The sequence below is a fragment of the Phytophthora sojae genome, assembly GCF_000149755.1.
Source record: "Phytophthora sojae unplaced genomic scaffold PHYSOscaffold_3, whole genome shotgun sequence".
Lineage (NCBI taxonomy): Eukaryota > Oomycota > Peronosporomycetes > Peronosporales > Peronosporaceae > Phytophthora > Phytophthora sojae.
The window spans coordinates 10,391,300-10,414,903 of NW_009258117.1; the positions used below are offsets into that span (position 1 = coordinate 10,391,300).

Consider the following 23,604-nt stretch of genomic DNA (forward strand, 5'->3'; position numbering starts at 1 on the left):
TAGCGGGAAAGTCAAACGCTTCAGCAGGCTCCTTACTTGGTTGCTGGAGGTTGTTGAAGCACGTCTTCAGCCGATGATCTTTTTGCAGATCCTACCCCCTCGAATCTTGGTCTCGTTGCGTTTCGCGTATCTGTTGAAGATGATAGAAGGACCACCAGCAATGTTCGCCTTCATCTTGGTGTAGATGTCCTTCTCCTCTCTATCGATCCTGTACACCAACCTGTCTGAGTTGAATTCAAGTAGCTTCTTGTGGCGGAAGCCCTTTAGCGACATGTTCTTGCGAGCAACGTTGCATCCCACACAGCTGATCAAGATATTACCATCGATGTGTCCGAGCTTGTTATTGATTCGGTCAGCCGAGGCAGTATCAGCTGTGAGTTGCTTGTATCATAGCCCACACAGGTACTTTTGTCGCTCTAGCAAGTCGTTGAGGTGTTCTAGTGTCATATTGAATTCACGATCGGCATCAGCATCCTGGGTCTTATATCCACTTAAGTGACTAGCGGGAAAGTCAAACGCTTCAGCAGGCTCCTTACTTGGTTGCTGGAGGTTGTTGAAGCACGTCTTCAGCCGATGATCTTTTTGCAGATCCTACCCCCTCGAATCTTGGTCTCGTTGCGTTTCGCGTATCTGTTGAAGATGATAGAAGGACCACCAGCAATGTTCGCCTTCATCTTGGTGTAGATGTCCTTCTCCTCTCTATCGATCCTGTACACCAACCTGTCTGAGTTGAATTCAAGTAGCTTCTTGTGGCGGAAGCCCTTTAGCGACATGTTCTTGCGAGCAACGTTGCATCCCACACAGCTGATCAAGATATTACCATCGATGTGTCCGAGCTTGTTATTGATTCGGTCAGCCGAGGCAGTATCAGCTGTGAGTTGCTTGTATCATAGCCCACACAGGTACTTTTGTCGCTCTAGCAAGTCGTTGAGGTGTTCTAGTGTCATATTGAATTCACGATCGGCATCAGCATCCTGGGTCTTATATCCACTTAAGTGACTAGCGGGAAAGTCAAACGCTTCAGCAGGCTCCTTACTTGGTTGCTGGAGGTTGTTGAAGCACGTCTTCAGCCGATGATCTTTTTGCAGATCCTACCCCCTCGAATCTTGGTCTCGTTGCGTTTCGCGTATCTGTTGAAGATGATAGAAGGACCACCAGCAATGTTCGCCTTCATCTTGGTGTAGATGTCCTTCTCCTCTCTATCGATCCTGTACACCAACCTGTCTGAGTTGAATTCAAGTAGCTTCTTGTGGCGGAAGCCCTTTAGCGACATGTTCTTGCGAGCAACGTTGCATCCCACACAGCTGATCAAGATATTACCATCGATGTGTCCGAGCTTGTTATTGATTCGGTCAGCCGAGGCAGTATCAGCTGTCAGTTGCTTGTAGCATAGCCCACACAGGTACTTTTGTCGCTCTAGCAAGTCGTTGAGGTGTTCTAGTGTCATATTGAATTCACGATCGGCATCAGCATCCTGGGTCTTATATCCACTTAAGCGACTAGCGGGAAAGTCAAACGCTTCAGCAGGCTCCTTACTTGGTTGCTGGAGGTTGTTGAAGCACGTCTTCAGCCGATGATCTTTTTGCAGATCCTACCCCCTCGAATCTTGGTCTCGTTGCGTTTCGCGTATCTGTTGAAGATGATAGAAGGACCACCAGCAATGTTCGCCTTCATCTTGGTGTAGATGTCCTTCTCCTCTCTATCGATCCTGTACACCAACCTGTCTGAGTTGAATTCAAGTAGCTTCTTGTGGCGGAAGCCCTTTAGCGACATGTTCTTGCGAGCAACGTTGCATCCCACACAGCTGATCAAGATATTACCATCGATGTGTCCGAGCTTGTTATTGATTCGGTCAGCCGAGGCAGTATCAGCTGTCAGTTGCTTGTAGCATAGCCCACACAGGTACTTTTGTCGCTCTAGCAAGTCGTTGAGGTGTTCTAGTGTCATATTGAATTCACGATCGGCATCAGCATCCTGGGTCTTATATCCACTTAAGTGACTAGCGGGAAAGTCAAACGCTTCAGCAGGCTCCTTACTTGGTTGCTGGAGGTTGTTGAAGCACGTCTTCAGCCGATGATCTTTTTGCAGATCCTACCCCCTCGAATCTTGGTCTCGTTGCGTTTCGCGTATCTGTTGAAGATGATAGAAGGACCACCAGCAATGTTCGCCTTCATCTTGGTGTAGATGTCCTTCTCCTCTCTATCGATCCTGTACACCAACCTGTCTGAGTTGAATTCAAGTAGCTTCTTGTGGCGGAAGCCCTTTAGCGACATGTTCTTGCGAGCAACGTTGCATCCCACACAGCTGATCAAGATATTACCATCGATGTGTCCGAGCTTGTTATTGATTCGGTCAGCCGAGGCAGTATCAGCTGTGAGTTGCTTGTAGCATAGCCCACACAGGTACTTTTGTCGCTCTAGCAAGTCGTTGAGGTGTTCTAGTGTCATATTGAATTCACGATCGGCATCAGCATCCTGGGTCTTATATCCACTTAAGTGACTAGCGGGAAAGTCAAACGCTTCAGCAGGCTCCTTACTTGGTTGCTGGAGGTTATTGAAGCACGTCTTCAGCCGATGATCTTTTTGCAGATCCTACCCCCTCGAATCTTGGTCTCGTTGCGTTTCGCGTATCTGTTGAAGATGATAGAAGGACCACCAGCAATGTTCGCCTTCATCTTGGTGTAGATGTCCTTCTCCTCTCTATCGATCCTGTACACCAACCTGTCTGAGTTGAATTCAAGTAGCTTCTTGTGGCGGAAGCCCTTTAGCGACATGTTCTTGCGAGCAACGTTGCATCCCACACAGCTGATCAAGATATTACCATCGATGTGTCCGAGCTTGTTATTGATTCGGTCAGCCGAGGCAGTATCAGCTGTGAGTTGCTTGTAGCATAGCCCACACAGGTACTTTTGTCGCTCTAGCAAGTCGTTGAGGTGTTCTAGTGTCATATTGAATTCACGATCGGCATCAGCATCCTGGGTCTTATATCCACTTAAGTGACTAGCGGGAAAGTCAAACGCTTCAGCAGGCTCCTTACTTGGTTGCTGGAGGTTGTTGAAGCACGTCTTCAGCCGATGATCTTTTTGCAGATCCTACCCCCTCGAATCTTGGTCTCGTTGCGTTTCGCGTATCTGTTGAAGATGATAGAAGGACCACCAGCAATGTTCGCCTTCATCTTGGTGTAGATGTCCTTCTCCTCTCTATCGATCCTGTACACCAACCTGTCTGAGTTGAATTCAAGTAGCTTCTTGTGGCGGAAGCCCTTTAGCGACATGTTCTTGCGAGCAACGTTGCATCCCACACAGCTGATCAAGATATTACCATCGATGTGTCCGAGCTTGTTATTGATTCGGTCAGCCGAGGCAGTATCAGCTGTCAGTTGCTTGTAGCATAGCCCACACAGGTACTTTTGTCGCTCTAGCAAGTCGTTGAGGTGTTCTAGTGTCATATTGAATTCACGATCGGCATCAGCATCCTGGGTCTTATATCCACTTAAGTGACTAGCGGGAAAGTCAAACGCTTCAGCAGGCTCCTTACTTGGTTGCTGGAGGTTGTTGAAGCACGTCTTCAGCCGATGATCTTTTTGCAGATCCTACCCCCTCGAATCTTGGTCTCGTTGCGTTTCGCGTATCTGTTGAAGATGATAGAAGGACCACCAGCAATGTTCGCCTTCATCTTGGTGTAGATGTCCTTCTCCTCTCTATCGATCCTGTACACCAACCTGTCTGAGTTGAATTCAAGTAGCTTCTTGTGGCGGAAGCCCTTTAGCGACATGTTCTTGCGAGCAACGTTGCATCCCACACAGCTGATCAAGATATTACCATCGATGTGTCCGAGCTTGTTATTGATTCGGTCAGCCGAGGCAGTATCAGCTGTGAGTTGCTTGTAGCATAGCCCACACAGGTACTTTTGTCGCTCTAGCAAGTCGTTGAGGTGTTCTAGTGTCATATTGAATTCACGATCGGCATCAGCATCCTGGGTCTTATATCCACTTAAGCGACTAGCGGGAAAGTCAAACGCTTCAGCAGGCTCCTTACTTGGTTGCTGGAGGTTGTTGAAGCACGTCTTCAGCCGATGATCTTTTTACAGATCCTACCCCCTCGAATCTTGGTCTCGTTGCGTTTCGCGTATCTGTTGAAGATGATAGAAGGACCACCAGCAATGTTCGCCTTCATCTTGGTGTAGATGTCCTTCTCCTCTCTATCGATCCTGTACACCAACCTGTCTGAGTTGAATTCAAGTAGCTTCTTGTGGCGGAAGCCCTTTAGCGACATGTTCTTGCGAGCAACGTTGCATCCCACACAGCTGATCAAGATATTACCATCGATGTGTCCGAGCTTGTTATTGATTCGGTCAGCCGAGGCAGTATCAGCTGTCAGTTGCTTGTAGCATAGCCCACACAGGTACTTTTGTCGCTCTAGCAAGTCGTTGAGGTGTTCTAGTGTCATATTGAATTCACGATCGGCATCAGCATCCTGGGTCTTATATCCACTTAAGTGACTAGCGGGAAAGTCAAACGCTTCAGCAGGCTCCTTACTTGGTTGCTGGAGGTTGTTGAAGCACGTCTTCAGCCGATGATCTTTTTGCAGATCCTACCCCTTCGAATCTTGGTCTCGTTGCGTTTCGCGTATCTGTTGAAGATGATAGAAGGACCACCAGCAATGTTCGCCTTCATCTTGGTGTAGATGTCCTTCTCCTCTCTATCGATCCTGTACACCAACCTGTCTGAGTTGAATTCAAGTAGCTTCTTGTGGCGGAAGCCCTTTAGCGACATGTTCTTGCGAGCAACGTTGCATCCCACACAGCTGATCAAGATATTACCATCGATGTGTCCGAGCTTGTTATTGATTCGGTCAGCCGAGGCAGTATCAGCTGTGAGTTGCTTGTAGCATAGCCCACACAGGTACTTTTGTCGCTCTAGCAAGTCGTTGAGGTGTTCTAGTGTCATATTGAATTCACGATCGGCATCAGCATCCTGGGTCTTATATCCACTTAAGTGACTAGCGGGAAAGTCAAACGCTTCAGCAGGCTCCTTACTTGGTTGCTGGAGGTTGTTGAAGCACGTCTTCAGCCGATGATCTTTTTGCAGATCCTACCCCCTCGAATCTTGGTCTCGTTGCGTTTCGCGTATCTGTTGAAGATGATAGAAGGACCACCAGCAATGTTCGCCTTCATCTTGGTGTAGATGTCCTTCTCCTCTCTATCGATCCTGTACACCAACCTGTCTGAGTTGAATTCAAGTAGCTTCTTGTGGCGGAAGCCCTTTAGCGACATGTTCTTGCGAGCAACGTTGCATCCCACACAGCTGATCAAGATATTACCATCGATGTGTCCGAGCTTGTTATTGATTCGGTCAGCCGAGGCAGTATCAGCTGTCAGTTGCTTGTAGCATAGCCCACACAGGTACTTTTGTCGCTCTAGCAAGTCGTTGAGGTGTTCTAGTGTCATATTGAATTCACGATCGGCATCAGCATCCTGGGTCTTATATCCACTTAAGTGACTAGCGGGAAAGTCAAACGCTTCAGCAGGCTCCTTACTTGGTTGCTGGAGGTTGTTGAAGCACGTCTTCAGCCGATGATCTTTTTGCAGATCCTACCCCTTCGAATCTTGGTCTCGTTGCGTTTCGCGTATCTGTTGAAGATGATAGAAGGACCACCAGCAATGTTCGCCTTCATCTTGGTGTAGATGTCCTTCTCCTCTCTATCGATCCTGTACACCAACCTGTCTGAGTTGAATTCAAGTAGCTTCTTGTGGCGGAAGACCTTTAGCGACATGTTCTTGCGAGCAACGTTGCATCCCACACAGCTGATCAAGATATTACCATCGATGTGTCCGAGCTTGTTATTGATTCGGTCAGCCGAGGCAGTATCAGCTGTGAGTTGCTTGTAGCATAGCCCACACAGGTACTTTTGTCGCTCTAGCAAGTCGTTGAGGTGTTCTAGTGTCATATTGAATTCACGATCGGCATCAGCATCCTGGGTCTTATATCCACTTAAGTGACTAGCGGGAAAGTCAAACGCTTCAGCAGGCTCCTTACTTGGTTGCTGGAGGTTGTTGAAGCACGTCTTCAGCCGATGATCTTTTTGCAGATCCTACCCCCTCGAATCTTGGTCTCGTTGCGTTTCGCGTATCTGTTGAAGATGATAGAAGGACCACCAGCAATGTTCGCCTTCATCTTGGTGTAGATGTCCTTCTCCTCTCTATCGATCCTGTACACCAACCTGTCTGAGTTGAATTCAAGTAGCTTCTTGTGGCGGAAGACCTTTAGCGACATGTTCTTGCGAGCAACGTTGCATCCCACACAGCTGATCAAGATATTACCATCGATGTGTCCGAGCTTGTTATTGATTCGGTCAGCCGAGGCAGTATCAGCTGTGAGTTGCTTGTAGCATAGCCCACACAGGTACTTTTGTCGCTCTAGCAAGTCGTTGAGGTGTTCTAGTGTCATATTGAATTCACGATCGGCATCAGCATCCTGGGTCTTATATCCACTTAAGCGACTAGCGGGAAAGTCAAACGCTTCAGCAGGCTCCTTACTTGGTTGCTGGAGGTTGTTGAAGCACGTCTTCAGCCGATGATCTTTTTGCAGATCCTACCCCCTCGAATCTTGGTCTCGTTGCGTTTCGCGTATCTGTTGAAGATGATAGAAGGACCACCAGCAATGTTCGCCTTCATCTTGGTGTAGATGTCCTTCTCCTCTCTATCGATCCTGTACACCAACCTGTCTGAGTTGAATTCAAGTAGCTTCTTGTGGCGGAAGCCCTTTAGCGACATGTTCTTGCGAGCAACGTTGCATCCCACACAGCTGATCAAGATATTACCATCGATGTGTCCGAGCTTGTTATTGATTCGGTCAGCCGAGGCAGTATCAGCTGTGAGTTGCTTGTAGCATAGCCCACACAGGTACTTTTGTCGCTCTAGCAAGTCGTTGAGGTGTTCTAGTGTCATATTGAATTCACGATCGGCATCAGCATCCTGGGTCTTATATCCACTTAAGTGACTAGCGGGAAAATCAAACGCTTCAGCAGGCTCCTTACTTGGTTGCTGGAGGTTGTTGAAGCACGTCTTCAGCCGATGATCTTTTTGCAGATCCTACCCCCTCGAATCTTGGTCTCGTTGCGTTTCGCGTATCTGTTGAAGATGATAGAAGGACCACCAGCAATGTTCGCCTTCATCTTGGTGTAGATGTCCTTCTCCTCTCTATCGATCCTGTACACCAACCTGTCTGAGTTGAATTCAAGTAGCTTCTTGTGGCGGAAGCCCTTTAGCGACATGTTCTTGCGAGCAACGTTGCATCCCACACAGCTGATCAAGATATTACCATCGATGTGTCCGAGCTTGTTATTGATTCGGTCAGCCGAGGCAGTATCAGCTGTGAGTTGCTTGTAGCATAGCCCACACAGGTACTTTTGTCGCTCTAGCAAGTCGTTGAGGTGTTCTAGTGTCATATTGAATTCACGATCGGCATCAGCATCCTGGGTCTTATATCCACTTAAGCGACTAGCGGGAAAGTCAAACGCTTCAGCAGGCTCCTTACTTGGTTGCTGGAGGTTGTTGAAGCACGTCTTCAGCCGATGATCTTTTTGCAGATCCTACCCCCTCGAATCTTGGTCTCGTTGCGTTTCGCGTATCTGTTGAAGATGATAGAAGGACCACCAGCAATGTTCGCCTTCATCTTGGTGTAGATGTCCTTCTCCTCTCTATCGATCCTGTACACCAACCTGTCTGAGTTGAATTCAAGTAGCTTCTTGTGGCGGAAGCCCTTTAGCGACATGTTCTTGCGAGCAACGTTGCATCCCACACAGCTGATCAAGATATTACCATCGATGTGTCCGAGCTTGTTATTGATTCGGTCAGCCGAGGCAGTATCAGCTGTGAGTTGCTTGTAGCATAGCCCACACAGGTACTTTTGTCGCTCTAGCAAGTCGTTGAGGTGTTCTAGTGTCATATTGAATTCACGATCGGCATCAGCATCCTGGGTCTTATATCCACTTAAGTGACTAGCGGGAAAGTCAAACGCTTCAGCAGGCTCCTTACTTGGTTGCTGGAGGTTGTTGAAGCACGTCTTCAGCCGATGATCTTTTTGCAGATCCTACCCCCTCGAATCTTGGTCTCGTTGCGTTTCGCGTATCTGTTGAAGATGATAGAAGGACCACCAGCAATGTTCGCCTTCATCTTGGTGTAGATGTCCTTCTCCTCTCTATCGATCCTGTACACCAACCTGTCTGAGTTGAATTCAAGTAGCTTCTTGTGGCGGAAGCCCTTTAGCGACATGTTCTTGCGAGCAACGTTGCATCCCACACAGCTGATCAAGATATTACCATCGATGTGTCCGAGCTTGTTATTGATTCGGTCAGCCGAGGCAGTATCAGCTGTGAGTTGCTTGTAGCATAGCCCACACAGGTACTTTTGTCGCTCTAGCAAGTCGTTGAGGTGTTCTAGTGTCATATTGAATTCACGATCGGCATCAGCATCCTGGGTCTTATATCCACTTAAGCGACTAGCGGGAAAGTCAAACGCTTCAGCAGGCTCCTTACTTGGTTGCTGGAGGTTGTTGAAGCACGTCTTCAGCCGATGATCTTTTTGCAGATCCTACCCCCTCGAATCTTGGTCTCGTTGCGTTTCGCGTATCTGTTGAAGATGATAGAAGGACCACCAGCAATGTTCGCCTTCATCTTGGTGTAGATGTCCTTCTCCTCTCTATCGATCCTGTACACCAACCTGTCTGAGTTGAATTCAAGTAGCTTCTTGTGGCGGAAGCCCTTTAGCGACATGTTCTTGCGAGCAACGTTGCATCCCACACAGCTGATCAAGATATTACCATCGATGTGTCCGAGCTTGTTATTGATTCGGTCAGCCGAGGCAGTATCAGCTGTGAGTTGCTTGTAGCATAGCCCACACAGGTACTTTTGTCGCTCTAGCAAGTCGTTGAGGTGTTCTAGTGTCATATTGAATTCACGATCGGCATCAGCATCCTGGGTCTTATATCCACTTAAGTGACTAGCGGGAAAGTCAAACGCTTCAGCAGGCTCCTTACTTGGTTGCTGGAGGTTGTTGAAGCACGTCTTCAGCCGATGATCTTTTTGCAGATCCTACCCCCTCGAATCTTGGTCTCGTTGCGTTTCGCGTATCTGTTGAAGATGATAGAAGGACCACCAGCAATGTTCGCCTTCATCTTGGTGTAGATGTCCTTCTCCTCTCTATCGATCCTGTACACCAACCTGTCTGAGTTGAATTCAAGTAGCTTCTTGTGGCGGAAGCCCTTTAGCGACATGTTCTTGCGAGCAACGTTGCATCCCACACAGCTGATCAAGATATTACCATCGATGTGTCCGAGCTTGTTATTGATTCGGTCAGCCGAGGCAGTATCAGCTGTGAGTTGCTTGTAGCATAGCCCACACAGGTACTTTTGTCGCTCTAGCAAGTCGTTGAGGTGTTCTAGTGTCATATTGAATTCACGATCGGCATCAGCATCCTGGGTCTTATATCCACTTAAGCGACTAGCGGGAAAGTCAAACGCTTCAGCAGGCTCCTTACTTGGTTGCTGGAGGTTGTTGAAGCACGTCTTCAGCCGATGATCTTTTTGCAGATCCTACCCCCTCGAATCTTGGTCTCGTTGCGTTTCGCGTATCTGTTGAAGATGATAGAAGGACCACCAGCAATGTTCGCCTTCATCTTGGTGTAGATGTCCTTCTCCTCTCTATCGATCCTGTACACCAACCTGTCTGAGTTGAATTCAAGTAGCTTCTTGTGGCGGAAGCCCTTTAGCGACATGTTCTTGCGAGCAACGTTGCATCCCACACAGCTGATCAAGATATTACCATCGATGTGTCCGAGCTTGTTATTGATTCGGTCAGCCGAGGCAGTATCAGCTGTGAGTTGCTTGTAGCATAGCCCACACAGGTACTTTTGTCGCTCTAGCAAGTCGTTGAGGTGTTCTAGTGTCATATTGAATTCACGATCGGCATCAGCATCCTGGGTCTTATATCCACTTAAGCGACTAGCGGGAAAGTCAAACGCTTCAGCAGGCTCCTTACTTGGTTGCTGGAGGTTGTTGAAGCACGTCTTCAGCCGATGATCTTTTTGCAGATCCTACCCCCTCGAATCTTGGTCTCGTTGCGTTTCGCGTATCTGTTGAAGATGATAGAAGGACCACCAGCAATGTTCGCCTTCATCTTGGTGTAGATGTCCTTCTCCTCTCTATCGATCCTGTACACCAACCTGTCTGAGTTGAATTCAAGTAGCTTCTTGTGGCGGAAGCCCTTTAGCGACATGTTCTTGCGAGCAACGTTGCATCCCACACAGCTGATCAAGATATTACCATCGATGTGTCCGAGCTTGTTATTGATTCGGTCAGCCGAGGCAGTATCAGCTGTGAGTTGCTTGTAGCATAGCCCACACAGGTACTTTTGTCGCTCTAGCAAGTCGTTGAGGTGTTCTAGTGTCATATTGAATTCACGATCGGCATCAGCATCCTGGGTCTTATATCCACTTAAGTGACTAGCGGGAAAGTCAAACGCTTCAGCAGGCTCCTTACTTGGTTGCTGGAGGTTGTTGAAGCACGTCTTCAGCCGATGATCTTTTTGCAGATCCTACCCCCTCGAATCTTGGTCTCGTTGCGTTTCGCGAATCTGTTGAAGATGATAGAAGGACCACCAGCAATGTTCGCCTTCATCTTGGTGTAGATGTCCTTCTCCTCTCTATCGATCCTGTACACCAACCTGTCTGAGTTGAATTCAAGTAGCTTCTTGTGGCGGAAGCCCTTTAGCGACATGTTCTTGCGAGCAACGTTGCATCCCACACAGCTGATCAAGATATTACCATCGATGTGTCCGAGCTTGTTATTGATTCGGTCAGCCGAGGCAGTATCAGCTGTGAGTTGCTTGTAGCATAGCCCACACAGGTACTTTTGTCGCTCTAGCAAGTCGTTGAGGTGTTCTAGTGTCATATTGAATTCACGATCGGCATCAGCATCCTGGGTCTTATATCCACTTAAGTGACTAGCGGGAAAGTCAAACGCTTCAGCAGGCTCCTTACTTGGTTGCTGGAGGTTGTTGAAGCACGTCTTCAGCCGATGATCTTTTTGCAGATCCTACCCCCTCGAATCTTGGTCTCGTTGCGTTTCGCGTATCTGTTGAAGATGATAGAAGGACCACCAGCAATGTTCGCCTTCATCTTGGTGTAGATGTCCTTCTCCTCTCTATCGATCCTGTACACCAACCTGTCTGAGTTGAATTCAAGTAGCTTCTTGTGGCGGAAGACCTTTAGCGACATGTTCTTGCGAGCAACGTTGCATCCCACACAGCTGATCAAGATATTACCATCGATGTGTCCGAGCTTGTTATTGATTCGGTCAGCCGAGGCAGTATCAGCTGTGAGTTGCTTGTAGCATAGCCCACACAGGTACTTTTGTCGCTCTAGCAAGTCGTTGAGGTGTTCTAGTGTCATATTGAATTCACGATCGGCATCAGCATCCTGGGTCTTATATCCACTTAAGCGACTAGCGGGAAAGTCAAACGCTTCAGCAGGCTCCTTACTTGGTTGCTGGAGGTTGTTGAAGCACGTCTTCAGCCGATGATCTTTTTGCAGATCCTACCCCCTCGAATCTTGGTCTCGTTGCGTTTCGCGTATCTGTTGAAGATGATAGAAGGACCACCAGCAATGTTCGCCTTCATCTTGGTGTAGATGTCCTTCTCCTCTCTATCGATCCTGTACACCAACCTGTCTGAGTTGAATTCAAGTAGCTTCTTGTGGCGGAAGCCCTTTAGCGACATGTTCTTGCGAGCAACGTTGCATCCCACACAGCTGATCAAGATATTACCATCGATGTGTCCGAGCTTGTTATTGATTCGGTCAGCCGAGGCAGTATCAGCTGTCAGTTGCTTGTAGCATAGCCCACACAGGTACTTTTGTCGCTCTAGCAAGTCGTTGAGGTGTTCTAGTGTCATATTGAATTCACGATCGGCATCAGCATCCTGGGTCTTATATCCACTTAAGCGACTAGCGGGAAGTCAACGCTTCAGCAGGCTCCTTACTTGGTTGCTGGAGGTTGTTGAAGCACGTCTTCAGCCGATGATCTTTTTGCAGATCCTACCCCCTCGAATCTTGGTCTCGTTGCGTTTCGCGTATCTGTTGAAGATGATAGAAGGACCACCAGCAATGTTCGCCTTCATCTTGGTGTAGATGTCCTTCTCCTCTCTATCGATCCTGTACACCAACCTGTCTGAGTTGAATTCAAGTAGCTTCTTGTGGCGGAAGCCCTTTAGCGACATGTTCTTGCGAGCAACGTTGCATCCCACACAGCTGATCAAGATATTACCATCGATGTGTCCGAGCTTGTTATTGATTCGGTCAGCCGAGGCAGTATCAGCTGTGAGTTGCTTGTAGCATAGCCCACACAGGTACTTTTGTCGCTCTAGCAAGTCGTTGAGGTGTTCTAGTGTCATATTGAATTCACGATCGGCATCAGCATCCTGGGTCTTATATCCACTTAAGTGACTAGCGGGAAAGTCAAACGCTTCAGCAGGCTCCTTACTTGGTTGCTGGAGGTTGTTGAAGCACGTCTTCAGCCGATGATCTTTTTGCAGATCCTACCCCCTCGAATCTTGGTCTCGTTGCGTTTCGCGTATCTGTTGAAGATGATAGAAGGACCACCAGCAATGTTCGCCTTCATCTTGGTGTAGATGTCCTTCTCCTCTCTATCGATCCTGTACACCAACCTGTCTGAGTTGAATTCAAGTAGCTTCTTGTGGCGGAAGCCCTTTAGCGACATGTTCTTGCGAGCAACGTTGCATCCCACACAGCTGATCAAGATATTACCATCGATGTGTCCGAGCTTGTTATTGATTCGGTCAGCCGAGGCAGTATCAGCTGTGAGTTGCTTGTAGCATAGCCCACACAGGTACTTTTGTCGCTCTAGCAAGTCGTTGAGGTGTTCTAGTGTCATATTGAATTCACGATCGGCATCAGCATCCTGGGTCTTATATCCACTTAAGTGACTAGCGGGAAAGTCAAACGCTTCAGCAGGCTCCTTACTTGGTTGCTGGAGGTTGTTGAAGCACGTCTTCAGCCGATGATCTTTTTGCAGATCCTACCCCCTCGAATCTTGGTCTCGTCGCGTTTCGCGTATCTGTTGAAGATGATAGAAGGACCACCAGCAATGTTCGCCTTCATCTTGGTGTAGATGTCCTTCTCCTCTCTATCGATCCTGTACACCAACCTGTCTGAGTTGAATTCAAGTAGCTTCTTGTGGCGGAAGCCCTTTAGCGACATGTTCTTGCGAGCAACGTTGCATCCCACACAGCTGATCAAGATATTACCATCGATGTGTCCGAGCTTGTTATTGATTCGGTCAGCCGAGGCAGTATCAGCTGTGAGTTGCTTGTAGCATAGCCCACACAGGTACTTTTGTCGCTCTAGCAAGTCGTTGAGGTGTTCTAGTGTCATATTGAATTCACGATCGGCATCAGCATCCTGGGTCTTATATCCACTTAAGTGACTAGCGGGAAAGTCAAACGCTTCAGCAGGCTCCTTACTTGGTTGCTGGAGGTTATTGAAGCACGTCTTCAGCCGATGATCTTTTTGCAGATCCTACCCCCTCGAATCTTGGTCTCGTTGCGTTTCGCGAATCTGTTGAAGATGATAGAAGGACCACCAGCAATGTTCGCCTTCATCTTGGTGTAGATGTCCTTCTCCTCTCTATCGATCCTGTACACCAACCTGTCTGAGTTGAATTCAAGTAGCTTCTTGTGGCGGAAGCCCTTTAGCGACATGTTCTTGCGAGCAACGTTGCATCCCACACAGCTGATCAAGATATTACCATCGATGTGTCCGAGCTTGTTATTGATTCGGTCAGCCGAGGCAGTATCAGCTGTGAGTTGCTTGTAGCATAGCCCACACAGGTACTTTTGTCGCTCTAGCAAGTCGTTGAGGTGTTCTAGTGTCATATTGAATTCACGATCGGCATCAGCATCCTGGGTCTTATATCCACTTAAGTGACTAGCGGGAAAGTCAAACGCTTCAGCAGGCTCCTTACTTGGTTGCTGGAGGTTGTTGAAGCACGTCTGATACATGACTTTCTCAGAGAGACCAGGTAGCGACACACCATCAGTGAACATATCAAGTTCGAAACGTTTGAATAGTTCTCGCTGGGCTTTGATGGTCTTGATGAAGGGTACTACATCGAGGTTGTTGTACCCAATGAGTAGATCCTTGATTGACTTCATGCCATAGTGTTCCCAGACGAACTGTACCCACACATAGTCCTCATCGCTGATGCTAGTGCTACGAAGAGCACTGACTTAGGAGGGACTTCCGGCTGACTGAGTACGTCAAATGAAGTAATGTACTCGTACGGGAAGATGCCTTTTCCTAGGCCACAGACGCATCGAATCTTGTCATCACACTTGCACTCACCGAGATATGTCGACAAGTACTTTGCATAGCTGGTGCCTGCCGGAACATAGTTGCTAATGTCAAGCATTTTCATGTCTGACGTGGCGATGCACATGTAGCTAGGGTTCTTGATGACTGATGTGATGTTGTCAGTACCGATGACTGCAAACAGGTCCGCCTTGATAAGGTTGATGTCGTAGCGTCCAGAGTTGAATCCGAATACTGGTACCTGACCAATGCACTGCTTCAGCTTGCCATAATCCGAGCGCTTCTTACCGAATGTGAGCTTGCTGTGGAAATCGAAGAAACAAGCAAACTCCCCGTTCTGAATCCAAGCATTGACATCATCCATCTTGTACGTCTTACCCAAGTCTAGACCAGGAACCTCAGCGTCAGTCAAACCATGGACGTTGATGATTTCGCGGAGCAAAGACTCGTACTTCGAGACGTTGTACTGCTGAATCTTAGCCGCAACTTCCTTGATGTACTGGAACATACCCTTGAGCAACTCCTTCGGGTCATCGCTGACAAAGCATCGCACCTCCTCAGTCAAGCTGTCGGCCACGGAAACAGACACAGGAATGTGTTCGTTTGTGAAGATAGTATTCTCTCCGTTTTTGACACCCGCAGGCTTGAGAATAGCCTCAAAATCATAGACAATGAAGTGATCGATGTAATGGTCAGCATCCTTGATGGAGTACTTAGTCAGCATGGAACGAATGCTGTTCGGAGCGGGTTGGTAGATGGTTGGCTGAGCTGGGAACGATTCGATGTTCACGAGTTCGCATTGGTTCTTAGTGTGGTTGCGTAGCTTATCAGAGCTAACAAACACCATTTCACACGTAGAGCATTGGTACTTCTGCTGGAGCATATCAACGTTCGTGATGTAGAGAGCGTGATTCTCGTGCGACAGGATGTTGATCGAATCATAGTCCTTGTCCGAGCAGCGAATGCATTCAACCTTGCCCGTCTCAACATCCATGTTGAAGACGTTGATGTTCAACTTGAAGCACTCCTCAAGCTCATCGAATTGGAGAATGCCGATAGGCTTGAAATTGCGGAACAGACCCAGAGTGTAGGCGATCTCCTTGTACGAACAGTACTGCTTGAAGGCTTGTTTCACCAGAGCCTGGATTCTGCGAGGATCCTTCTTGGCTCCCTCCTGCTTGTGATAAGCAATGCAGTGGAAGACACACTTGTTGTTCGTCTTGGGGAAGTTGATGACGTGCTTGTTATCACGAATCACCTTAGGAATGACAGCCTCGCTATCACCCAGAGCATGGTCGCGTTGGTAGATATAGATTTTGAAGCCAGTAATCCCCTTCACCATGTACCCGGAGCTGGGGTAGTTGAGCTTGTCAGCCAACTCCATGGAGCGAATCTCCGAGATCACCTTCTTACGAATATCAGCCTTGCTGTTGATAGCTACAGGAGTGCTAAATACAGACGTGTTGCTAATATTTGGGTGGAAGTAGCGAGTCTCGCTGTCATCAGTTCTGCTGACAAGCTTGTATCCAAGAGCGATGTTGACCTTGAAGGCAGACTTCTGGGTTGCGAGCACGTTCTCGAGCTTGTCGTAGAACTCAGCAGGCTGAATTCCCTCGTAGAGGTGCGACTCCATGTTCTTGCCTTGGTAGAAGCGGTACTTACTGTCTTCCTTGAAATCAGCAGCCACATTCTTTTGGGGCTTGCCTAGACTGATCTGGTACTGCTTCGCTACCAATTTTTGGTTGGTGGGGTGGGAAATGTTGCTAATGTATACCATGCGCCCCGTCTTGCCACGTACCTTAATACGGTAGCTACTACCCCATCGAATGGGTTGAATATTTAATCTCTTTAATCCTTCGAGTTCGTATGCAAACATGTTGCCTATATATGCTTGACTATATTATTCTCCGTAGATATTACTTTATAATTATTTGACCTTGTATCAGGATCGACTTTATATCTTAGTCATTTACAAAATATTCTGAAATTAATTAATTCAAATATTTGGCTTATACCTTTTTGGAGGTTTTAAGCCATTGTCTTTGACTATATTGGGATTGACTTTTTGAGGAAAAAAATTAATTAATTAATTAAGTTCGGTTTCATTATTAAGTTCGACTTCACCATCAATAAGTTCGGTTTTGGGTTTACGCTTGCGAGCTCGAATCTGGTCTCTATTCTTGTCGTCGTAGCTCTTTTGATACGACAAGCGAGCGTCGCGTGTGCGCTGATAGTAGCGCTTCTGTTCTGCTTTGATGCGTTCCTTGCTAGCTTGGTATTGCTCAGGAGAGTACGCCATGTTACTATATTACTAACTTTATATTTATCACGATCGATCAACAAATACTTGGTAATTGAGAACTTGAAGACACCATGCTTCCATTAAATTATTCATTTCCTCTTTCCTCTTCCTCTGTTTCTCTTTGTGCTCTGTGAGGGTTGTTGTTGTTGAGGTTGTCGCTGAGCTTCAGTAGCAGGAAGCAGCGAAGTGTGCTCGGTCAATTCTTGATGCTGGGCTTCAGCAGCAAAAGTCAGGTCGGTCATTTCTTGTCGCTGGGCTTTTAACGGTGTCTCGTCCTTCGCTTCCTCGATCATGTTGTCAAGCTTCGATTTCCAATGTTGCGAATATGACAGAATCGCCCCCATCGCAATATCAACACCAATCATCTGACACACGATAAGCGAGCGGCCAGGAACTCTTAAACATCCTTTTTCGTCGGTTGGATTCTCTCCATAGGCCAAACAATGATTGTAATGACCGCCAATATGGCAGGTACGAAGCATTGAGCGTTGATGATCCACCGTCTGAATCCTGCTCTACACAAGAAATTAGCAACAACATATTCAAACAATTAGGGGCCAGAATACGTACGCTTATATTTCAGCGCTCTGGAAGCAGTTCCACCAATGTCAACGCGAACATGACCCGGAACCACCACCAACACGTGGATCTGCTTCTTCTGCGGAGCTGGTACAAAGACATCGGCAATCTCTTCTGCTGGATCGATTTGTTCGTTTAGCAGGTTCTGCACCTTTTCAGAAACGGCTCCACTTCGCATAGCAACCACATCAGGATCGTTCGACAGCAGCCACGCGCCGTCCGCCGTCTTCGCCAGGGAGAGCTGCAGGTCCTTGGCATCGCACGTGATCGTCGCTGGGTTCTCCGCCTTGATCGCCTTCTTCAACGCCGAGACCGACTCAGCATCGTCGATATCCACCTCGAACGCGCTGCCCGCCACGCCAACGATCGCACAGAAGAACTTCACATCTTGGCAGATTCTGGAATGAGGAAGAAGGAGGTAGAATTTCTGGCGTACTTAAGCGAACATGAAGGTGCGTGACATAGATTTTCAACCAATGATGAGACACCACGTCGCGCTGGTCCGAACTACTAGTAAAATCTGCCGGCGTAATGTTCTATTGGTTTTATCAATATAGTTTGAACGAGCGGTCCCGAAACGCCCTAAGATCCAAAAGACGTGGCTCTCGCTATAAAGTGGGCGTCGTCAAATCAACGTCTATTAGATCTGACCGGTTCAGAGGTTCTAAAACTACCCTCATATCGAAAAGACGTGGCTCTCGCTCTCGTCGTTGAAATCGTCCCGAAAGAAGGTTTCAAGAATGTTCTCGGTGGTAAATTACGGTAAGGAAAAAAACTGCCGGCGTAATGTTCCATGACCCACTGCTTCTACGGCAAGAAGGAGTAAATAAATGTGGTTAGGACGTTGCAGGTGATGCGAGTTGGATCTTAGGACAGCCGCAGCAGCTTGATGGACTAGTAGAAGGACTCTACGAAAGACAAATACCTAAATGTTTTCATGTTATCAATCGGTCTTCTTGATCGGAAGTGCTGGAGGCCATTCATTGCGGTGCAACTGTGCTTGTAGACGAACGCCGGTACTGTAAGCGAGATCACACCACGCCCGAGATGACACGTGTCACAACCGAGACCATTTCAAGCGGACATTGTTTTGCTATTGCAACGGCGGTCGACACGGAGAGCGGAGCCTCGTGACGTCACCTGAAGTCTGCAGGTAGCAGCAGAAGTTGCACGTTGCACCTGAATCGCAAAAGCTGTTGACGACCGCGACAGCCAATCCAACGCGGCCACGCAAGCAAGGAGGTTGCTTCCGGTGCCAATGCAGAGCGTGACGACGCGGTCTCGCTTTTGATCCCCAGTGCTGGGCTTGTCCTCAGGCCAAGTGAGCCGAGACGATTGCTGTCGGCTATGGCTTGCCTCTGCAGGCGAATCTCGTAACTCCGCAACGTGAATCCACACAGCAGCGGAGCTACCCAACGATATTCCGAAGGGTGATGGGCAGAGCAGCAAACACGCAGTTGCTAGATAAGGTGGGATCACTAATTGAGAGGTCACAGTAAGGATTACCAATTACTTAATTTTCGTATGAATACGATAGTGAATGCGATTGAAGTTCCTCAATGAGCAACCCTCGAACACGCAAACGCAAGGGTTATAGTCAGGCCGCTTGTGCACCCACAAGTTTTCCATTCCACAACTTTCCACGCGCTGATCAAGTGCCAAGCCCCCCCCCCCCAATTCCCTTCAAGATGACCATCGGCGCTGTCGACGCCACTCGCCAGCAGATGAAGTCCTACTGGACGGAGCACAGCTCCAACACGGACATCGAGACCATGATGCTGGACTCGAACGCCCAGATCCTGCACGAGCTCGAGATGCCCGAGATCATGGAGCGCGCGCCCTCCATGGCTGGCAAGGACGTGCTGGAGCTGGCTGCGGGCATCGGCCGCTTCACGTCGATCATCGGCAAGACGGCCAAGAGCGTCACTGCCGTGGAGTTCATCGACGACTTCCACAAGGCCAACGTCGCCACCAACGGCCACATGCAGAACATCAACTTTCTCTGCCAGGACGTCGTGACCCTCGAGGCCGAGCCCAACTCGTTTGACGTGATCTTCTCCAACTGGATCTTCATGTACTTGGGGGATGAAGAGGTGAAGCAGTTCGCCCAGAAGGCCATCAAGTGGCTGCGACCTGGAGGAAAGCTCTTCTTCCGCGAGTCCTGCTTCAGACAGTCGGGAGACGTCAAACGCAACTCGAACCCGACGCACTACCGCCATCCTGCTTTCTACGTGGGGGCCTTTGGCTCGGTGGTGACCAAGGAGGAGAACGGAGACCTTGGATACTTCAATCTCGAGTCCTCAGGCAGTGTCGCCGTCTACCGCAAGATCAAGAAGAACAACGGACAAGTCTTCTTCAGCTACACCAAAGCCATGAAGCAAGGAGCTTCCGACAACAACAGTGATGATGAGGCCGTCGCCACCTTCCAAAAGTTCCTCGACCAGCAGCAGTACTCCAACCAGAGCATCACGCGCTACGAGAAGATCTTCGGACAGGGCTACGTCAGCACTGGCGGTCAGGGCACCACGACTGAGTTTGTCGAGAAGCTCAACCTCAAGCCTGGCGAGCGTGTGCTGGACGTCGGATGCGGCATCGGGGGAGGAGACTTCTACATGGCTCGCCAGTACGGCGTCTCGGTCGTCGGCATCGACCTCTCCACCAACATGGTGCACCGAGCGCTCGAGACGTCGATGCAAGACCCGAACGCCGACGTCGAATTCGAGATCTGCGACGCCACGCAGAAGGAGTTCCCGGACGCGTCCTTCGACGTCGTGTACTCTCGCGACACGATCTTGCACATTGAGGACAAGCAGGCGCTGTTCGCCAAGTTCTTCCGATGGTTGAAGCCTGGAGGCCGCGTGCTCATCTCGGACTACTGCCAAGGTGAACAGGAGCCGTCGGACAGGTTCAAGGCGTACGTGGCCGGTCGCGGCTACCACTTGCTTTCGCCGTCGCAGTACGGCAAGGTGCTGGAGTCTGTGGGTTTTACGTTTGTTGTAGCGGAGGACCGCACCAACCACTTCGTGGAGGTGTTGAAGGAGGAGCTGGCTCGCACGCTGGCACACAAGGAGGAGTTCGTTGCGGAGACGAGCGAGACGGACTTCAAGTATATCGTGGATGGATGGGAAGCGAAGATTGTGCGCTGTGGCGATGGTGACCAGAAGTGGGGTTTGTTCTACGGCAAGAAGGAGTAAGCTGTTATGGTTTTCCGTAGCCGAGCAAGCACGAGTTACGACAGGTGAGAAGCTACGATCGTGTAGACGAGGTGAGATTTCCTGTGGCGTGTGAATGTAAATCTAAGTTAATCTAAATGAATGAATCGATTGACTACATACCTCATCATCTTGCGCATCAAAAATGCTGGCTCAAAAGTACTACACGGAGGTAGTACTTCGCACAGGATGAAAGTGAACTTGGTTTATCTCGGATTTCTTGCAAACGCCAAGCAACAGGACAATGTCAAACCGTGGATAATTGCCTTACAGACCCGGGTAAAGGCCGATGAAGCCCGGGGTCGGCTCGCCTTGCACCTCACCGAAGTACAGCGAGAACGTCTGCTTCCACTCCTCCACATTCGCGCGGTCCTCCATGAACGACGAGAAGCCGGTCATGTTGGCTTCGGGGATATCCCACGGCTTGTCAGTGTTGATGTCGGTGCGCACACTGGGCGCCACAGTGGACGCCTGCACTTCGTCCGAGAGAGCCCAGTTCATGAACAGCTTGGCCGCAGCCGGGTGCTTGGCCTTGGCCAGAATGGCAGCGCGCTGACCCCAAGCGATGTACTCGGTGCTGTTGCATCCCACGACACTGACGCCGACGTCCGAGCCCATGCTAATCAGCTTCTCTCCAGAGGCGATCAACTCGCCCGCGACGTTGGAGCCGCGGTGGAAGGCGACACTCTGGTTAGCCAGCTTGGCGACCCAGTCCCAGCCACGTAGCGGGTGTACAGGTACAGCACGGCGTCGTCGTCGTTGGGGTAGGACGAGGCGATCTTGCCAGCCCACTGCGAGTTGACCAGGTCGGCCACGGTGGCAGGCGGGGTCAGCCCATTGAGGTTGCTCGCGTTGTAGCTCGAGGCGAACGAGTACACCGTGTACGCCATCCAGGCACCGTCAGAGGCCTTCAATGACTTGTGGATTTTCCCCCCCCCTTCGGCTTGTAGTTGAGCAGCTTGCTTGACGCGCCCAGCGAGGGAAGTCCTGCAGCGTTTGCAGAGCCACGACGTCCGGTACGAGGGTGTCGGTCTCCAGTTGGTTGTCGATGCGGACGTCGTGGTACTTGCTGTAGTCAACGATGAGGGTAAAGTTGATCTCCGGGAAGCGCTGCTGGAAGGCTTCATGTAGCGAGTCTTGCTGAGTCGGGGTGTCTCCTCCGTGGTACAGAACCAGCTTGCCTCCTTCGGCGACTGCCTCTGCATACAGGTCGTCGATGGACTTGGTTTCTTCCTTTACCTTGGCCTGGACGCCGACGGAAAGCAGGGCGAGCGCGAAGACGATCGGAGTGAAGAGCTGCATGGCGATCGGGTCCTTGGGGGTGAGGAGGGTCTTGAACTGCTTGAGCTGGAAGTCGGGAATTTGAGAATGACCACACTGCTGCTCGTTGCCCGACGGACGAACAGCGAGGTGTTAAAGGGTTCTTGCTTACACAAGCACCATTGAAGTCAGCTTTTAGTGATTGCCTGCACTACCATTTCTGTTGATGGGACGGACTGCGAACCGGATACTATCGAGTCAACGCTATTGCACCAGCATTGCTCACTTCATCAGCGCGGGATGTACACTGTGGACAGTGCACAGCAACACAAGTTCGCACAGGATTTGCTCCAGACAGAGGACTGGCGAGAGTTTCGCTAGTACAGCCGCTTCCTGTAGGCGTGCATTGCGCTCTATTATAGTTATGGTGCTCCTTGGCACCGCTATCCCATGTCCTGAAGCAGAGATCGCGTAAACGAGGGATCACGTGCACAGATTGACAGTCAGAGCGACACGTACATACGATGGTATTGCAGTTTTGCAGTGCAATGCAGCGACACTGTCGAATAACGACTCAGTTTGAGTATCAAGTTGAGACTACATGTACAGTATGATGCTGTATGCATGTAGAAGTATCCCTCCCTATCGGGAATGACTCCCCCAGATCCAGCAACTGGCCGCGACTTGGACGACAGGCAAAATTGCTCTACAGTGGTGAAGGACGCAAGTTAGGAGCGCCTCCGAAATGTATTGCTATTTTTTTTAATATTTTCACAATGCGAGCGGCATGGTTCGAAGCGAGTGCTTGATTCAAACCCGGTCCTGTCACCACAGACTGCAAAGATAGGAGCCTGCCACTCTCCGTTGGGTGAATTACTGTAGCGTCATGGTGACGAGCACGCTTGGTTGACTCGCAGCATGTTTTGGTTGTTTTCCCGCTCCGGTATATATATAAAATCTGAAATTAATATTGTACGGTAGTTCAGTTTTGTTCTCATCACAATAACTATATTATAAATCAAAATTATGTGCTATGATTATATATTTGAATATTATTTTAAATAAGAAAATAGACAATAATGGACTATATCAATCGTTTCAATTACATTTTAATTATTTCAACACCAAAATATTTTGTGCCAGTGATATTGCTGTTTTGCGTTTTGCAGATATTTTTCTTCAGCCGTATCGCCCAGGAGGACGTAGAGTTCACCTGCGCGGTAGTCCTAACATCTCCAAGACCCGACAATGACACATGCTTTTAGAACCGCACGCAAAAGTAGATGCTGACACTTTTGCATGTTATTTGATGATCCATGAGCTGTGGTGCTGCATTTATAGAATGTTGCTGGTTCTCATGATGGTAGTCACCTTGCATTAGCATATAGCTTGCCTTGTGGCCATTACCCGGTAAGTTCCTGCCTGACGAATAGGATATACACGGCGGCCTTCCCCCCCTGCACCAATTCAAGTCATAGAAGTAAGTGTATTTCCACTGCGAAAATGAGTTTGTAATAAATGAAGCGCTCTTGCGTCGTGCAGTCTGCACGACGCACGGTGCGTTCCGACTGGCTACAATGTCAAACTGCGGCCTTCAGTGTTCACAGTGACTTTCGAGTCAGGACTACCCATTTTGCGATGAGGCCATTCAATCAATCTGCTACGTTGTTCAACTTGGAAGCCCAGGCGCACCCACAAAACGGAAGTGACTTGCGTCGAGTACTGCGGACCCACAAAGCGCTAGCGAAGTGAAAGCGGAATGATTGTCGTCGTTGGGCTGCTAACCGCGCCCGTTACTTTTAAGTGTCCGTCCGTATGGAACTCGCCAAGAAGTCGTGCTGTGGCGGCGCCCTCAACCGCTGGCAAAACG

The 23,604-nt window shown here is 49.1% G+C and overlaps 10 protein-coding genes across 10 annotated transcripts; 2 read left to right on the plus strand and 8 right to left on the minus strand.

The window, feature by feature from the left end:
• Positions 1-66: 66 nt before the first annotated feature.
• PHYSODRAFT_488861 (hypothetical protein) lies at positions 67-273 on the minus strand (the record flags this gene model as incomplete). Its single annotated transcript, XM_009527074.1, has 1 exon — positions 67-273. One exon carries the CDS (start codon positions 271-273, stop codon positions 67-69), a length of 207 nt encoding a protein of 68 aa, XP_009525369.1.
• Positions 274-566: 293 nt separating this feature from the next.
• PHYSODRAFT_496145 (hypothetical protein) lies at positions 567-773 on the minus strand (the record flags this gene model as incomplete). The annotated part of the gene is made up of 1 exon (XM_009527075.1): positions 567-773. The coding sequence occupies one exon, from the start codon at positions 771-773 to the stop codon at positions 567-569; it is 207 nt and encodes a 68-aa protein (XP_009525370.1).
• Positions 774-6,066: 5,293 nt separating this feature from the next.
• PHYSODRAFT_494531 (hypothetical protein) lies at positions 6,067-6,273 on the minus strand (the record flags this gene model as incomplete). The annotated part of the gene is made up of 1 exon (XM_009527076.1): positions 6,067-6,273. The coding sequence occupies one exon, from the start codon at positions 6,271-6,273 to the stop codon at positions 6,067-6,069; it is 207 nt and encodes a 68-aa protein (XP_009525371.1).
• Positions 6,274-10,566: 4,293 nt separating this feature from the next.
• On the minus strand, positions 10,567-10,773 carry PHYSODRAFT_491490 (hypothetical protein; the record flags this gene model as incomplete). The annotated part of the gene is made up of 1 exon (XM_009527077.1): positions 10,567-10,773. One exon carries the CDS (start codon positions 10,771-10,773, stop codon positions 10,567-10,569), a length of 207 nt encoding a protein of 68 aa, XP_009525372.1.
• A 3,639-nt stretch (positions 10,774-14,412) lies between these two features.
• PHYSODRAFT_438376 (hypothetical protein) lies at positions 14,413-14,946 on the minus strand (the record flags this gene model as incomplete). Its single annotated transcript, XM_009527078.1, has 1 exon — positions 14,413-14,946. A coding segment is annotated over one exon (534 nt), but the record flags the coding sequence as incomplete, so codon positions are not given.
• A 397-nt stretch (positions 14,947-15,343) lies between these two features.
• On the plus strand, positions 15,344-15,868 carry PHYSODRAFT_490540 (hypothetical protein; the record flags this gene model as incomplete). The annotated part of the gene is made up of 3 exons (XM_009527079.1): positions 15,344-15,390; positions 15,468-15,706; positions 15,756-15,868. The coding sequence occupies 3 exons, from the start codon at positions 15,344-15,346 to the stop codon at positions 15,866-15,868; spliced, it is 399 nt and encodes a 132-aa protein (XP_009525374.1).
• Positions 15,869-16,467: 599 nt separating this feature from the next.
• On the minus strand, positions 16,468-16,680 carry PHYSODRAFT_491282 (hypothetical protein; the record flags this gene model as incomplete). The annotated part of the gene is made up of 1 exon (XM_009527080.1): positions 16,468-16,680. The coding sequence occupies one exon, from the start codon at positions 16,678-16,680 to the stop codon at positions 16,468-16,470; it is 213 nt and encodes a 70-aa protein (XP_009525375.1).
• Positions 16,681-17,314: 634 nt separating this feature from the next.
• PHYSODRAFT_411345 (hypothetical protein) lies at positions 17,315-17,647 on the minus strand (the record flags this gene model as incomplete). The annotated part of the gene is made up of 1 exon (XM_009527081.1): positions 17,315-17,647. A coding segment is annotated over one exon (333 nt), but the record flags the coding sequence as incomplete, so codon positions are not given.
• Positions 17,648-18,934: 1,287 nt separating this feature from the next.
• On the plus strand, positions 18,935-19,934 carry PHYSODRAFT_354467 (hypothetical protein; the record flags this gene model as incomplete). The annotated part of the gene is made up of 1 exon (XM_009527082.1): positions 18,935-19,934. A coding segment is annotated over exon 1 (984 nt), but the record flags the coding sequence as incomplete, so codon positions are not given.
• An 807-nt stretch (positions 19,935-20,741) lies between these two features.
• PHYSODRAFT_252207 (hypothetical protein) lies at positions 20,742-21,776 on the minus strand (the record flags this gene model as incomplete). The annotated part of the gene is made up of 3 exons (XM_009527083.1): positions 20,742-21,173; positions 21,197-21,411; positions 21,443-21,776. The coding sequence occupies 3 exons, from the start codon at positions 21,774-21,776 to the stop codon at positions 20,742-20,744; spliced, it is 981 nt and encodes a 326-aa protein (XP_009525378.1).
• Positions 21,777-23,604: the final 1,828 nt, after the last annotated feature.